The sequence below is a fragment of the Rhinolophus sinicus genome, linkage group LG10 (genome assembly GCF_036562045.2).
Source record: "Rhinolophus sinicus isolate RSC01 linkage group LG10, ASM3656204v1, whole genome shotgun sequence".
Classification (NCBI taxonomy): domain Eukaryota; kingdom Metazoa; phylum Chordata; class Mammalia; order Chiroptera; family Rhinolophidae; genus Rhinolophus; species Rhinolophus sinicus.
In genome coordinates, this window is record NC_133759.1 from 78,451,409 (window position 1) to 78,465,592 (window position 14,184).

Consider the following 14,184-nt stretch of genomic DNA (forward strand, 5'->3'; position numbering starts at 1 on the left):
TTGCCTCTGGAGAATCCCAGAGCCTTCAGGGAACACTCATGCTGTCCGTCCCCTCCCCCACAGGCTGCCGTAGCTGCATCAGGGCTCAACACCCTGCTTGAAGGGGATGGCCAGTTCACGCTCTTGGCCCCCACCAATGAGGCCTTTGAGAAGATCCCTGCTGAGACCTTGAACCGGATCCTGGGTGACCCAGTGGCCCTGAGAGGTGAGCACCCCTCTGCTCCTGCCGCCACCTCATTGGAGCAGCCACACTGAGCCCAAGCCCTGCTCCCATCCAAGGTAGACACGCTGCCTGCCATCTTGTCTCAGGATAGACACATGCCTGCCATCCTAGTCAGAGGGGCGTGTATGGAATTTAGAAGCCTTTGGGGATGCGCTTTGGCTGAGGCGGGAGGCAGAGCTGCAAGTCCAAAGCAGGCCCTGGCCAGACTCAGCGAGAGTTAAAGGTCCAAATGACCAAAGCCAGAACAAGGCTGCCAGGTGGGCAGCAGCTTGGCAGTGTGGGGAGGGGATGGTAGGTCCTGGCGTCCTTGAAATAGAATCATCACGCTTCCTATGTCTGGCCAGGGGCTTCGTGGATAATTCAGAATAACAGTTAAAAACTGCTAATAGTCAACTCTTGACCCTTCATTGCTGGTCCTTCCTCACGTCCTCAGTGAGCTGCTAAGTAAGGGGGTGCATTGGTTATTGCTGCAAGAGAAGGAAGAGATTAGGAGGGGAGGCCGGGCTCTACACTCCCCCCACCCCACCCCTTCAGCTCCAGGACCACTGAGTTGCTGCCCTGTAACCCCTGAGTCCCCTGCAAGGGGGAGTAGGCCCCAGGTCCGCTGGGTACCCCAACTACACTGATTCCTCCCAAAAGTAATCCAGGAATGACTTCATTTCTTTTGAATCTATGTAAACTCACCTTTGAAATGTACTATATAAGATGCCTGATGCATTTCCAACACCTACAAATGTAAAGGCTTTTCCTTGCAGCAATGCAGGGACAGGGAAGGGTACATTTCTGAGAGCACAGGTGGGGCGCTGCTGTGTCCAGGTGTTGTGGGCCCTCTAAGTGTCTGGCCTGTGCCGGGAACCAGGCCACAGAAGTGAACACGGTACAGCCTTTGCCTTCAAGGATGTTTAAGCCTAGTGGGGACAATAGACTTAAAAACAGGTCTCTGGGCCTAGATGTGTGAGCATGATGACAGAGATAGTCCCAGCACCATGGGGTGAGGCCACGAGTGGGGCACCAGCAGCCTGAGGGGTCCGGAAGGCTTCCTGGAGAAGGTGAGACCTGGGCACATTGCAGCATATTTAGCTTCTCATTTAGAACTCTGTTTCCCCGAAACATGTTTTGCACAGAGCACATTTTCATCGTGTAGATCAGACCTCCTTATTATAAAGTGGAAGGAAAAAACCACCCCTAATTTATCGCTTTTGAACATCTGCCTTTTCCTACTCAGTAACGCATTTGCTCAAAGCAAGAGGCCTCTGTGTGAGGCCTGGCTGGCAGCTGGAAGGCAGCAGGCCATGAGTCCACCCCATGGTCTCATGTTGTTACCCGCGGGTTGGCAGACAGGTGAGAAGCAGCCCCGGGCTGGCGTGCCCTGTCTGAAGAATGGCTTCCAGCCCTGTCCCTGCTCACCCTACCGGTGGCCCGGCCGGCCACCCTTACCTCACCCTTGCCTTCAGTTTCCATTCCAGAGAAGCGAAAGCCCCAAGGCCTCACTCCCTTTGCTGCCGTGCTGTCCTTTCTCCCCCCCCCCCACCCCACCCCCCCTCCCCGTTCCAGGCGCTGGACGCTCCTGCAGGAACAGGTGCCTCTGCAGGGCCTCAGAGCTTCCTGCTGTCCGTGAGACTGTGGTTTTGGTTCCCACACTCAGGACAAATTGAAACTCGCCTCTGCAGTGAGAATGTAAGGCAGAAAGGCCTTGGTGACCTTGGTGAGCAGTGGTCGGAATCTGCTTTGCCTGGCTGGGGCTGGGGCGCGGTCCCCTGTCTGCTCCGCGCAGCTCCCTCAGGGCCTCCAGCCTGTCTGGTCCTCAAAGCAGGACAAGTACATAAATGATTATATTTATGATTTCGGGGTGTGGTGGAAGGGGCAGCAAAACCATGTCTTACTGCTCTGTATCCTCAACCCCTGCGACAGGTCATGATGACTCAGAGACCTTTGGGTAAAACGAACAAAAACCAAGTACACAAATAATTCAAAACCTCATTCACTCCCATTTCCATCTTTTCCACCTACATTTCACATTTTTATAAAAGTCAGTGGATAAAAAGTCCCAGGGTAAAATCGTTTGAGTTTTTCCCCTATCCCTAAAGTTCAGGGACTAATAAGAGAACTCCCCCTGAAGTTCAGGTGTTACGGTAACCGCTAACGTTGTCGGGCATTTACCCTGTTGTCAGGCATTGTGCTCGGTGGTTCACATTCCGAGTTTCATGCCATCCTGACACCAGCCCTAGAAGCTGAATGCTGTGCTTATTTCCACTTGCCTGATGAGGAAGTTGAGACTTGCCCGAGGTACCACAGCTGATAAGTGGCTGTGCTGGGATTCGAACTCAGGCAGTCTGACTGCAGAGCCCTGGCTCGCTTTAGAGAAACAGCAGACAGTAGGAGAAGAGGGTCTGGGCTGTGTGGTGCCCCAGCCTCGTCTGAAGGTCAGCACTGGCGAGAACAGAGTCCTCACAGCCTTGGTCAGGGTGCCAGCCAGCCCCTGAGGTCAGCCCGAGCGGCACTGACTGCCCTGTGTTCTGTTCGGCCCCCAGACCTGCTGAACAACCACATCCTGAAGTCAGCCATGTGTGCCGAGGCCATTGTCGGGGGGCTGTCTGTGGAGACCCTGCAGGGCACTACGCTGGAGGTGGGCTGCAGTGGGGACATGCTCACCATCAACGGGAAGCCCATCATCTCCAATAAAGACATCCTGGCCACCAACGGCGTGATGCATTTCATCGACGAGCTGCTCATCCCAGACTCAGGTAGGCCAGCCTCAGGGGGCCTTGGTCTGCCAGGCCCACTGCCCCCGCTGCTGTCCATGGTGGCAGGGCCGGAGGAATTCAGAGATCTTCGGGGCCACTGCCCTTCCTGCACCCAGCTTACCGCCTCTCAGGACAGGCCTGGGCAGTCGGTGGGTTGCGGCCAGACTGAAGAATCTTGAGATGCTGGCATGGGAGTCCAGACATCATCTTAGAGGCAGTGGAGAGCCATTGAAGGTGACTGGGGAGGGAACGACTCAATCACAGAAGCCTTTCAGAAGACCTGCCTGCTCTGGTTAGGCACAGAGGACCATTTGCTGACCTGAGAGCTGTTGTTTTCTCTAGTCCCCAAGCATCCCAGGGTCAGTGACCCTCGGAGAAATGACTGAACAGTTTTGGGCTTGTATCCTAACCCCATTCTGGAATTCTCGGGAAGTCTACTGCCCATGAGTGAAGAAATTCCCTAGTAAAAACCAAACCATAAGAAAGCACTTTCCATGGGTGTGGCCACTGGTGTTATCTGCTGCTCAGAAGCCAGGACCCACAGTGCTGCCTTCCTCCCCAGCATTAGATGCCCTGACCGGGGGCTGGGGCAGAGGCTGACCTCTGCCCAGCTGAGCTTCACCTCCCTTCCCTAACCAGTGAGAATTTTCTGGGCGACCGTCCCCTGATGACACGGACCCACAGTGCCCTGGCCATGTTTAGAGGGGTTGTTGGCTCACAAGGTGACATTCCTGCTGGTGGATGTCATGCTCTAGGGAGGACAAAGGATAAATGAAAACAGTGCTACTAACTTTTGAACCCACTTTCTCCTTCCTTGTAGCCAAGACGCTATTTGAGTTGGCTGCAGAGTCCGATGTTTCCACCGCCATTGACCTTTTCAAACAAGCAGGCCTCAGCACTCATCTCTCTGGAAACGAGAAATTAACTCTCCTGGCCCCCCTGAATTCCGTCTTCAAAGGTAAGATGGGGGAGGCATCCCTGTGAGCTTGTCCCGGGGGGGCAGCTGCCCCACCGCTGTCACCTCCACAGCACCTCTCCTGATTTATAGCACCCTGCGGGATGTTAGTGCTCCCACCCAGCTCAAGCGAAAGCAGATGTGATTTCACCAGGAACTTCAGAGGCACTGCTCTTTCGTTTGGCAGAGCAGAGAGAGCATTTGGGGCTCTGTTCCTCAGAATTTAAGAGGCTGCGCTGTCTGGAGAGCACAGCAGTCTCCTGCCTTTTTATCTGCAGGGTCAGTCGCCAGGGTCATAGCCGATCAGTGAGGATCCAGCTGAGCCGTGGTCACAGGACGGTGGAGAAGGGGGCCAAGTAGTGTCTGTGCCTTCCCTTCCCTCTTAGGGCAAAACTCCAAACCCCCTCGATTATCTTGATGTTTTGTGATTTTTTTTAATTCGCAGAAGATGCCAGATGTTAAGGAATATTGCAACCTCACTTGATTTCTCAATCTCTGTTTCCAAAGCCAAGGAGGGCTGGGCTTCTCGCCGCGTTTGTGTTTCCTTCTCTTCATTTCCAGAGCATGCCTCTGGACCGACCGCACCTTCTCTTGCAGATGGAACCCCTCGCATTGACGCCCGGATGAAGAATTTGCTTATGAATCACATGGTTAAAGACCAGCTGGCCTCCAAGTATCTGTACCATGGACAGACCCTGGACACTCTGGGCGGCAAAAAGCTGAGAGTTTTTGTTTATCGTAATGTAAGTTCTGGGCCCTAAAACATGCTCCTTCTTTGTCTCAGCTCTAAAACTGAAAGCTGTATTAGTGTCAAAAAAAAAAAAAGTCCCCAATAATTAGGAGTTTGTCTGAGAGCTAGTTTCTAACAAGGAAGGACTTTCTAGGAAGTATATCTGATGTGCCAGGATCCAAAGGGGATCCTGCAGAAGGATTAGAATCTCCTTTTCTGGAGGCCTTCGGGAATGAACCACTCACCTGTCTGACCTGGCTGGGTAGGCAGCCGTCCACCTTGGACTCAGAGCAATGAACAACGGGCAGAGGGCTGGAGATCTGAATCCTTCTTCGCTTATGTGAGGAGAAGCCCCCCCCCCCCAAACTGAAGCAAAGCCCTCCTTGGTCGAAGGGTTCTCTCCTCTATTACCCTGTGTCTTCTCTCTTCAAACCCAAACCCTGGAGAAGCAGGCGGGAAACACAGCGTGGCATAGCCCTCGCTTGAGACCAGCCAGCACCATGTGACCAAAGATGGCTGCCATCTGTTCAGTCACTCAGTCAATAGGCCCGGTCTGTTTATTTGATCTTTGTCAATGGACCTCACATGTAACATGATATTTTCATTACGGGGCCTCTGTGTAACTTTACTGGGTCCCCTATGGCCCTTCTTTCCTTCAGGAACACCTTTTTTTTTTTCTTTCCTGGAGAAAACGCATCATTTTATCCTAGTCTTGAAAACCCACCCCAGTATGTATTCACTGCTGTTTGTGGATGAAGCCATCAGCCCAAACCAGGAGGGTAACCTGGCCTCTCTCTGCCCCCCTTTTGCACAGAGCCTATGTATTGAGAACAGCTGTATTGCTGCCCATGACAAGAGGGGCAGGTACGGGACCCTGTTCACCATGGACCGGGTGCTGACCCCCCCGATGGGGACTGTCATGGACGTCCTGAAGGGGGACAATCGCTTCAGGTAACTTGCCCCATCCCAGGGCGGGGCTTCTGCCAAGTGGTCATGCTGGGACTCAGGACTCAGCTATTTGTCCAGTTCCCCTCTCTCGGGGGGTCAGTGGCATGCAGGGCTCACCTTCCCGGCTTGGGATGTGGAAAGGGTGAGGGTCCTGGGAAGCCTAAGCTGAGAGGGAGGGTTACTTCTGGGAGTGCCATCCTCTCCCCCGGGGAACAGGGAGGGACTGCACTTTTAATACGAATACCAGAAGACCCCACGCTCTCATTTTAAAGTCCCAAGTGAGCTGAGGACACCTGGTTTTGAGTGTCTGTGACCGTGGCTCTGTGCAGTATCTCTACTCACTGCACCTGAAGATTCCTTACCACTCCTTTTTGGCTCCCTGGGTCCCTTTTCTTGCCCACTCTCTCCATTCCTGACTTTTTCACAGCCCACCACAGGTTGCTGTGTTGTTGAGTATTTCCCCTCACTGAGTTCAACTACCTGCATGAGAGCCTCTGCCCTCCCTGGAATTACATCCCCCGCGCAGAGTGACTCAGCCAGTCTCTGGGTCAGCCATGCCACTGGCCTGTCCCTTCCTCCTCCACCCTCTGGCCTCTGACTTCTGGCCATTTAACTGAGCTTAGCATTTATCGAGAAAAGAGACAGACTGGAATCATGCCGTTTTGTGCATGGGAGGGGGCGTGGGTAATGCTAGTGGTCTGGGCTCTACCTGCCTGCAGTGGTGAGGTGTACGTGGGAAAGTGGCAGCCCCCACAGGCAGGTGACATTTTCTGTGTGTACCCACAGCATGCTGGTCGCCGCCATCCAGTCTGCAGGGCTGACGGAGACACTCAACCGGGAAGGGGTCTACACAGTCTTTGCTCCCACAGATGAAGCTTTCCAAGCCATGCCACCGGGAGAACTGAACAAACTCTTGGGTAAAGACCAACTTAAATACATTTTCAACTTTTCTAAAGTAACAGTTAGGGTTCCAGCAGGAAACAGTTGGCGTGTTACAAAAGGTTTGACTGAAAGAAATTTAATGGCGAGACTATTGGCAGAGGTGCGAGCAGAATTAAAGAACTAGCAAAGGGTGATGGCACCCAGGGACTAACAACCATGGGAAGCCTTTACCAGCTGAGGCCATGGGGGCAAAGGGACAGGATGAGGGAGAGCTGGACGAGGGGCACAGGACAGCCAGGACCACATCCCTGTGTACGTGCTGTCAGAACCATCGCCACCACCTACCTCAGCCCTCTGCCTCCCAGGCCTCCTGTCAGCTGGTTACAGGAGGGTGGGTGAGGGGTCCTGGAAGGCACATGTCACAACGGTCAGCCTTCCCAGGTACCAAACAGGGCAGAGAAGAGCAGATAGGAGTTCAAGGTAGATGACAACCAGCCCCCTCACTGAGACATGGCTTCCACTCAGGACCTGTGAGAACAGTGATGATGAAGCCATTTAGCTGCATCCAGTGTCCCTTAGGATAAAAGCTTTCCCAAGAAGTTAGTCATGGCCCTGAGAAACGTAGCTGAGGATGTTGGAGAGGAAATCTAGTAGCCAAGAACTTGGGCTCCTGGATTCTCTGTCAGCAGGTTCAAATCCTGGTTCTGGCATTTACGAGCTGAGTGATCTCTAGCAAGTTGCTTAACCTCTCTGAGCTTCAGTTTTCCCATTAGACAAATGAAGGTGATAGCAGTACCTTGCTCAGTGTGTTGTGAGGATTAAATGAGGTGTTTCCCACAGTGCTGGGCACACGTCCTCCATCAGTACCGACTACGCTGGTGGGGAGGTAGGATGGGTTGGGATGTTAAGTTCTGATGAATGCCCATGAGAGACACTTCCACCCATCACAGAAGGACCTGGGCCAACCCTTGGGGCCCACGTACACTATACTTCCCTTCCCGCTGTGGAACAGAATAGAAAGTTCAGGCAGCTGTGAGCTGAACTTGTGTCCTGTTTAATTTTCTGTATTGCTAAATAAATGCCTATGTCTACGGTGCTGACGTATGTTCCTGAGAAGAGGGGAGAAGTTCATTCTGAACATAAACTTTCCACCCTCTCTCTGTCCAGCAGGAACGAAATATTCCCCAGGTGGCCTGAGCCTGCTCGGCTTCTGTTTCATTTTCAGCTCTGTGGGATCAGAGGAGGGGAGTGGGCAAACCTGGTCAAATTCGCCCTTCCCCAGGCCCCCGGGCAGGATTAGACCCCAGCACTCCTGGGGGCAGGAGGGCCGGCCAGGTGTTAGAGGTCATTCCAGGTGTTAGAGACCTCTGAAGAAGAAGGCCCCAGCATGTCAGGGCCCCAGATGGGCTTGGCTCAGCACCTCCAGGCAGGATTTATGCGGGAGGGGAACTCTTGGCAGCTCCAGCTTGTGGATATTTGGAAACCACGTGGTACCTGGTAGCTCCATCCCAGGGCATTAATGTGGATTTGTCAATAACCAAGTGCACTCTCCAAAATGCTTTAAAACTTCCTCCGCTCTCAGTTTCATGATGCTGGAAATAGCCATCCATAAGCCCTGGGGAAATTCAGCCATTTGGCTGGTGATGTGACTATGAGGGGCAGCCTTGATGGAGAGGAGAGGGCAGCTGGCAGCTTGGAGAAATGCCTCCCACACTTAATTTGGGAAATGCCTGTGCACCTTTATGAGCAATCGGATGCTTTCCGCAGTTGGCGGAGCAGCTGACGTGGGCTGGAAGGAATGCTGAGACGTGATGAGGGGGTGCTGTGGCGGGAATCCCTCCTCGGCCCTGACCGCATCGGCTCCATAGCTCCTCCAGAGCACAGCTGTTGACTCTTTTAAGTTCTCCCTTCAGGAAATAGCCGTCTCAGAATATGCATTTGAGAGCAGAATGTGTAAATATTTCACCACTGTGTTATAGCCATCGGGAGCCACACTGATAATGAAATGTCCCAGATGCCGATGCTGGAAAGGTCCCTGGCTTTCCAAGCAAATATTTAGTTCATGGAAACATGAGTCACGCTCACAGAGGAGTATGGATTAACTCCTTCACCCAGCCGCCCACTGACCACAGGGGAGATTCGTGGCCATGGACATGTGTCTCGTTCCCCTGATTGTTATGCAGACAGCTGAGCCCACAGTGGGTGCTCAGTGGGTATTTATTAGCCGGGCAAGGAGTTCTCCATCTCAGGGACGACCACTTGCATCTCCTCCTCTGGGCCTTCCTTGACGAGGCCAGTTACCAACCTGGGGATGAACTCTGCTTTCTTTCCCACAAATATGCAGGCAATGCCAAGGAGCTTGCAAACCTCCTGAAATACCACATTGGTGATGAAATCCTGGTTAGCGGAGGCATCGGGGCCCTGGTGAGACTGAAGTCTCTCCAAGGCGACAAGCTGGAAGTCAGCTCGGTGAGTGCGTCTGAAAATGAAAAGGCCGGCTGTGTCCTGCCCCCTGGGATGGCATTAGCCACACACACAGTCTTTAAGCTACATCTTGAGTCTCTGAGTACCCTTTTGTCCAAAGAAAGGAAGAAAATAGAAAATGGTCTTCGGGAAAATCACATGAGATTGTGGTTAAACATGCATAAGAATTTACAGATCTGCAGTGGAATAAAGTATCTAATTGGCATCTGGGTCAGGTGCTTCCTTCCCTTAAGGAGATGGTGGGCGGTTACTTATATGTCTTGAGACATCAATTCCCAATACCCTCCCCGCGCACACACACACACACACACACACGCACACGCACACACACACACACACACGCAAATCCAGGGCTCACTGAGCTGCACCATGAACCAGACCATCCCAGGAGGCTTTTCTTCCGGTGCTTGGTCTGCGAGCCTTCCCTTGCTCCACACATGGACGATACACAGTCCACATTGGAGCTGGCTCGGAGGGCCCCTACCTGGAGGAGAGAGCACAGGCAGCCGGCCCAGCCAGCCCTGGCTGTGCCAGCGAGGCCACTGACCGCCTGTGGAGCGACCACTCTTCCAGTGCGTGGCTGGCTCTGCTTCTGCTCCCTCTTCTCTCCTGAACTTCAGCCGTCCCTGTGCTCATCAGTTTCTCTCCGGAGCATGGGAAGGCATGTCGGGAGGCAGGGATGTGATGGCTTGATTGACTGGCTCACGTTAGCTGAGAATCTCCCAGCTCTTAGATTAGGGTGTGGGGTCCTGTCTGTCACAGGCTTCAGTTCCTCCTTCCCCCTTGGGTCTGATACGTGGGTCATTCAGGAGAACCTGAGATAGATTTACTCGGGGTGCACTTCCTGTGAGAAATCATAAGTAGGACAAGTGGAAAGAGCCCTTTCCCCAGAGCTGGAGACCTGGCTTCTGCCTCTATCTGTCCCACATGCTTAGTTTAAAGGAGGCACTTGGCCTCCCTTGAGTCTCAGTTTCCTCTTCTATTAAGTGGGGCAATAATATCTGCCCTCTCACCGTACACTGCTGTGAGGACGAAGTGAGTAACAGCAAAGAGCATCTTGTGAATTACAACGTGCTGAGTCTACACAGGGGATTAGAATGAATCCAGCAGACCACAAGTCCGCAGGGCAGGGACTGCTCCTTTCATCAGAGCATCCCCAACTTAGCACAGGGTCTGGCACCTAGAAGAGCTCAGTAAACATTTACTGAATGAATGCGGTAGCTATGCCCTACGTTCAACAATTGTTCCCTTTTTTTCTCCCAGAAAAACAATGCAGTGTCTGTCAATAAGGAGCCTGTTTCTGAAGCTGACATCATGGCCACTAACGGCGTGGTTTATGCCATCTCCAGTGTCCTGCAGCCTCCAGGTAAGGCCCGGAAGGATCCCAGCTCTGCAGCTGGCCCCTCTCTACACACAGCAGTTGGTGTTCCTTAGAAAAACTCTTGTAAGCAAAAAGAAGAATGAGGTGCGACATGCGAACTGAGCCTCCATGGATGGCGTCGTGGTGGCTGATGGAAAGCGAATTAGGAGCTGTGGTTTCAGAGGCGCTATACCAAGAACACGAGGCGAGGTCTCCCTTAGCTGAATGGCCTGGCCGTCTTAGCCCCACTCAGACACAGCCCAGCTGTTTGTCACACGTGGAGGCTGTGAACATGGCTCAAAGCTCCCCTCTCGCAGCGTCGTGCCTCGCAGGAGCTCTCTTTACCTCCAGCAAAGTTGAACTTGAGTCCAGCCTCTCTCCTCCCTTGTGCATTCACCTTTCTTTGCGTTCTCTCTCCATGGGCTAAATTCTGCCATGACTTATGAAAGTTATAAAGGAAAACAAATGATTAGAAACTGTGAGCCAGAGAGCCCAACAGTGCCCCCCAGTCATGGCTCTTCTGAATGCCATGCTAGCAGTTCATCAAAGCTGCCTTTTCTTTCATCTCCAGCCCACAGACCACAGGAACGAGGGGACGAACTTGCAGACTCTGCACTTGAAATCTTCAAGCAGGCATCTGCGTTTTCCAGGGTAAGACACCTGCTAGGTTCACCCCTGGCCTGAGCAGCCTTCGGTCCTCTTCTTGGGCCTAAGGAAGGGGCTCTCCAGACCCCTATCTTCCCTGGCTGCTCTCCCAGGGCTCTCTTGAAATTTCTCCCCATTCCCATTGGGGCATCCTTAGCCCTGGACTATGTGGGGTTCAGGGGAAAAAACCCAGGCAGCAGCACCTGTTTCCTTTGTGGGCAAAAGCCCAGGCTTTTCAAAATGAGGCCTCTGAGCCTCAGCTTGTGGGGAAGCCACTGCTGGTGAGAACAGATGCTGTTCCAGAATCCATCTGTCCAAGGAGGGCAACCCATCCTGAATTTGCCGTACGGTGGCCTGGCCTGCTCTGAGCCTGGGTCTTTAGTCACTCTTGTGTTTTCCATCACGGCCCCTCCTGAGTGATGCTGGGCTTCTGGGCGGTGGCTTGGGTTGTGGTTAAAGGACCAGCTATGTGTGTGGAAACTCCCTTCCTTGCTTCAGCCCCACCTTCTTCTCAGAACATCTGAGTCTTTCTATGCTCTTTTCCTGCTTCCCACCATGCCCAGGTCAGGTTCCTTTACTGCTTATGGTCAGGTGGAGCGCCTTGGGAATATGGGGCCCCTAACAAGGTTTGCATTTCAAGAGAGGAAGCCGCAGGAGGTACTCCTTCACCCAGAGGCCTGAAGCTGGAATACTTCACTTTATGTTTAGATAGAGAGGTCCCCTTAATGACCCTCAGCAAGGTTCTTGGCCCTGAGCTCCTACTTTTGAGAGCCACCCCCTGTGCAGTCCCAGGCTTTGGGGTCTCCCAGGCATGTCCACCTCAAACTCTACTTGGTAGGGATTTGCACATCAGTTAGGGCTGCAGTTTCACATCCCCCAACGTTTGTTCTGAGTAGGGGTGGCGATGGGAGAAGCCACTGCCATGAGCAGGTGCAGGTGTAACTTTCACTAGAAAAACCTGACACCTTGTGTTTTTTTTCAGGCTACCCAGAGCTCTGTGAAACTAGGTAAGTCTGATCTGGGTTTGAAGTCCCCATAGACTTGTTTGGACCTTACCCCAAACAGGCCATATCTACAATCTTCTGTATATAGATAAAAACATCCTGGTGTAATAAAGCAAGCCTGGCCTTTGGGGTCAGATGCAGAACCCCCAGTGTCCTTCTCTATAAGGTAGAGACAGTGAGAGCACCACCTGTTAGGGTTGATGTGAGTGTTTGGCTTTGGGAGCCTGGGAATAGTGCACAGGGGCTTGGCAGGAGCCCATGGCGAGGACGTGGTTCCAAGCTTGTAGCTGTAGAAAATCTCAGTGCAGAACCTCACTGAGTACGACAGGGCGTTTCACAAACCACAAAGCACCGCTGTGTGCAGGAGGGTGCGGCAGGAGGAGTCGGCGTGGCCCCCGAGCTCGTGCACCTGGCAGCGTCCTAGACAGATGTGGAGAAGTCTGCCTGTGTTTCAGCTTTCCGCCTTCTCTCTTCCAGCCCCTGTCTACCAGCGGTTACTAGAGAGGATGAAGCACTAGTGTGAAGAACCGCAAGAGGAATGCGCTTCTGCAGCTCCTCGCCAGTTTCTCTCCATTTGCCAAAGAGACTGAACGTTTTTGAAACCAAATATCACACTTCACTGTACATGGGCTGCACCATAATGAGATCTGAGCCTTGGGCAGGTTGGGGGAGGAGGGAGAGATGTACTTTGAATTTTTGGGTCACCCTAAACGTGGCTGTAAACCCACTACATGCAGAGACCTGGGTGTCACTGCCTGACAGTCATTTCCAGAAAGGACATCTCCCAAACACGGAATTTCCTGCCTATGCCAAGTGCTCTGGAAAAGGGAGCAGAAGTTTGTGGAGCTCCCAAAACATGAATCAAGCAGTCCAGCATCATGGGGCGTCCTGGCACAGTTTTTGTAAAGCTCTTTCACAGCTGGAGAAATGGTGTCATTATAAGCTATGAGTTGAACTGCTCTGTCAAAAGTTTCTCGAGCCGACATAAGGCTTGGACACTTGTGTATGGCCTGGTCCAGGTAGAGGAGAGAGGGTAAGTAGAGTATGCAGAGCCCAGGATTGCCCGGGTGCAGCAGAGCCGTGGTGTATTTGTAATAATAAAACCAAAGAAACATATGCCTGTACGGATGGGGTCTGTGTGCTGGCCTAGGTGTTCATTGAGGGCAGGTTTTTGTTTCTCGGGGCTGCCATGCTCTTTCATACCCAGAATGCACCTGGGAGCAGCTCAGCAGGGACCCCTGAGGATGGTCTGGTCCTCGGATACCCCCACAGCACATGGGGTTTGAAGCTCAGTCTTTGTTGAACTTAACGTTCATTTCAGTTTCCATCCCTGGTGCCTGGAATCCTCAGTGTTCACTTCCCCAGCACTTCTCTTGTCGGCCTGAAGCATCCATCTTTCTTTCCTGCATTGTGACCCTGCGAAGTGGTTGCCCACAGGGTCCCATTATACAAATGAGGAGACTGAGGCTCAGGAAAAGGAAAACCACTGGTAACACACAAAATGGCCTTGCTAGGACTGGAACCCAGGTCGCCTGACTCCCGGAGACCACCATTTGTCAAGCGAGCAAATCCAGGTTTTCTAGGCCATACCCTCTGTGCTGACTCACATTCAAATCCCCTCCCCTGCTCCTTTTGTGTTCTCCACCTTAAAATGTCCTTGGCACTGAGAGGCTAGTATGGCCATGCATCATTGCTCCCTGTCTGTGTAACCTTGGGTCCCTCACTTAACCTCTCAGTGCCTGTTTCCTCCTCGTAATGGGAATAACTGTCACATCTACATCATAGATCCATCGTAAGAATGAAAAGGGTGATCCTTATAAAGTGCTTGGCACAGTAGGAGGCAACCTTATTCCCATGGTGCTAAGCTCAGGGTCAGTGCAGCAGAGAGCCTTTTTTGTGTCTTTTCCAAAGGCAGCCACTTCACCTGCGGAATAGAATAGTCCTGCTCTCCCACACTTCCCTCAGCCAAGGCTGACTCGCTCCAGCAAGCAGAGCTCATTTCACTTAATGGATCCACTGACCTAAAGGTGGTGCTGTCTGCAGCGCTACTGCTGGTCGTCCCGCTCTTGGAACACAGCAGTGGCCAAGCATATGGCCCCTCCCTTACAGCCCTTCCAGTCTGCGGAAAGAGAGACATTACCTGTCATCCAATAAAGCCATCCATTCATTCTACAGATAGAAGGGAATCCTTCATCAGCTAATGGTGCTA

General features: G+C 52.6%; 1 protein-coding gene across 2 annotated transcripts in view; it reads left to right on the forward strand.

The window, feature by feature from the left end:
- Positions 1-13,091, forward strand: part of TGFBI (transforming growth factor beta induced) — a 32,437-nt gene extending 19,346 nt beyond the window's left edge. The window contains exons 7-17 of one of the 2 annotated variants that reach the window (XM_019740384.2): positions 64-205; positions 2,755-2,967; positions 3,788-3,925; positions 4,520-4,665; positions 5,467-5,603; positions 6,387-6,517; positions 8,827-8,951; positions 10,230-10,332; positions 10,898-10,977; positions 11,954-11,978; positions 12,453-13,091. In XM_019740384.2, coding sequence (XP_019595943.2) covers positions 64-205; positions 2,755-2,967; positions 3,788-3,925; positions 4,520-4,665; positions 5,467-5,603; positions 6,387-6,517; positions 8,827-8,951; positions 10,230-10,332; positions 10,898-10,977; positions 11,954-11,978; positions 12,453-12,493 — 1,281 coding nt within the window. In that variant the 3' untranslated portion in view covers positions 12,494-13,091. The remainder of the gene's footprint in view (positions 1-63; positions 206-2,754; positions 2,968-3,787; positions 3,926-4,519; positions 4,666-5,466; positions 5,604-6,386; positions 6,518-8,826; positions 8,952-10,229; positions 10,333-10,897; positions 10,978-11,953; positions 11,979-12,452) is intronic. The other variant, XM_074313546.1, reaches the window with a different exon arrangement.
- The last annotated feature ends 1,093 nt before the right edge of the window (positions 13,092-14,184 follow it).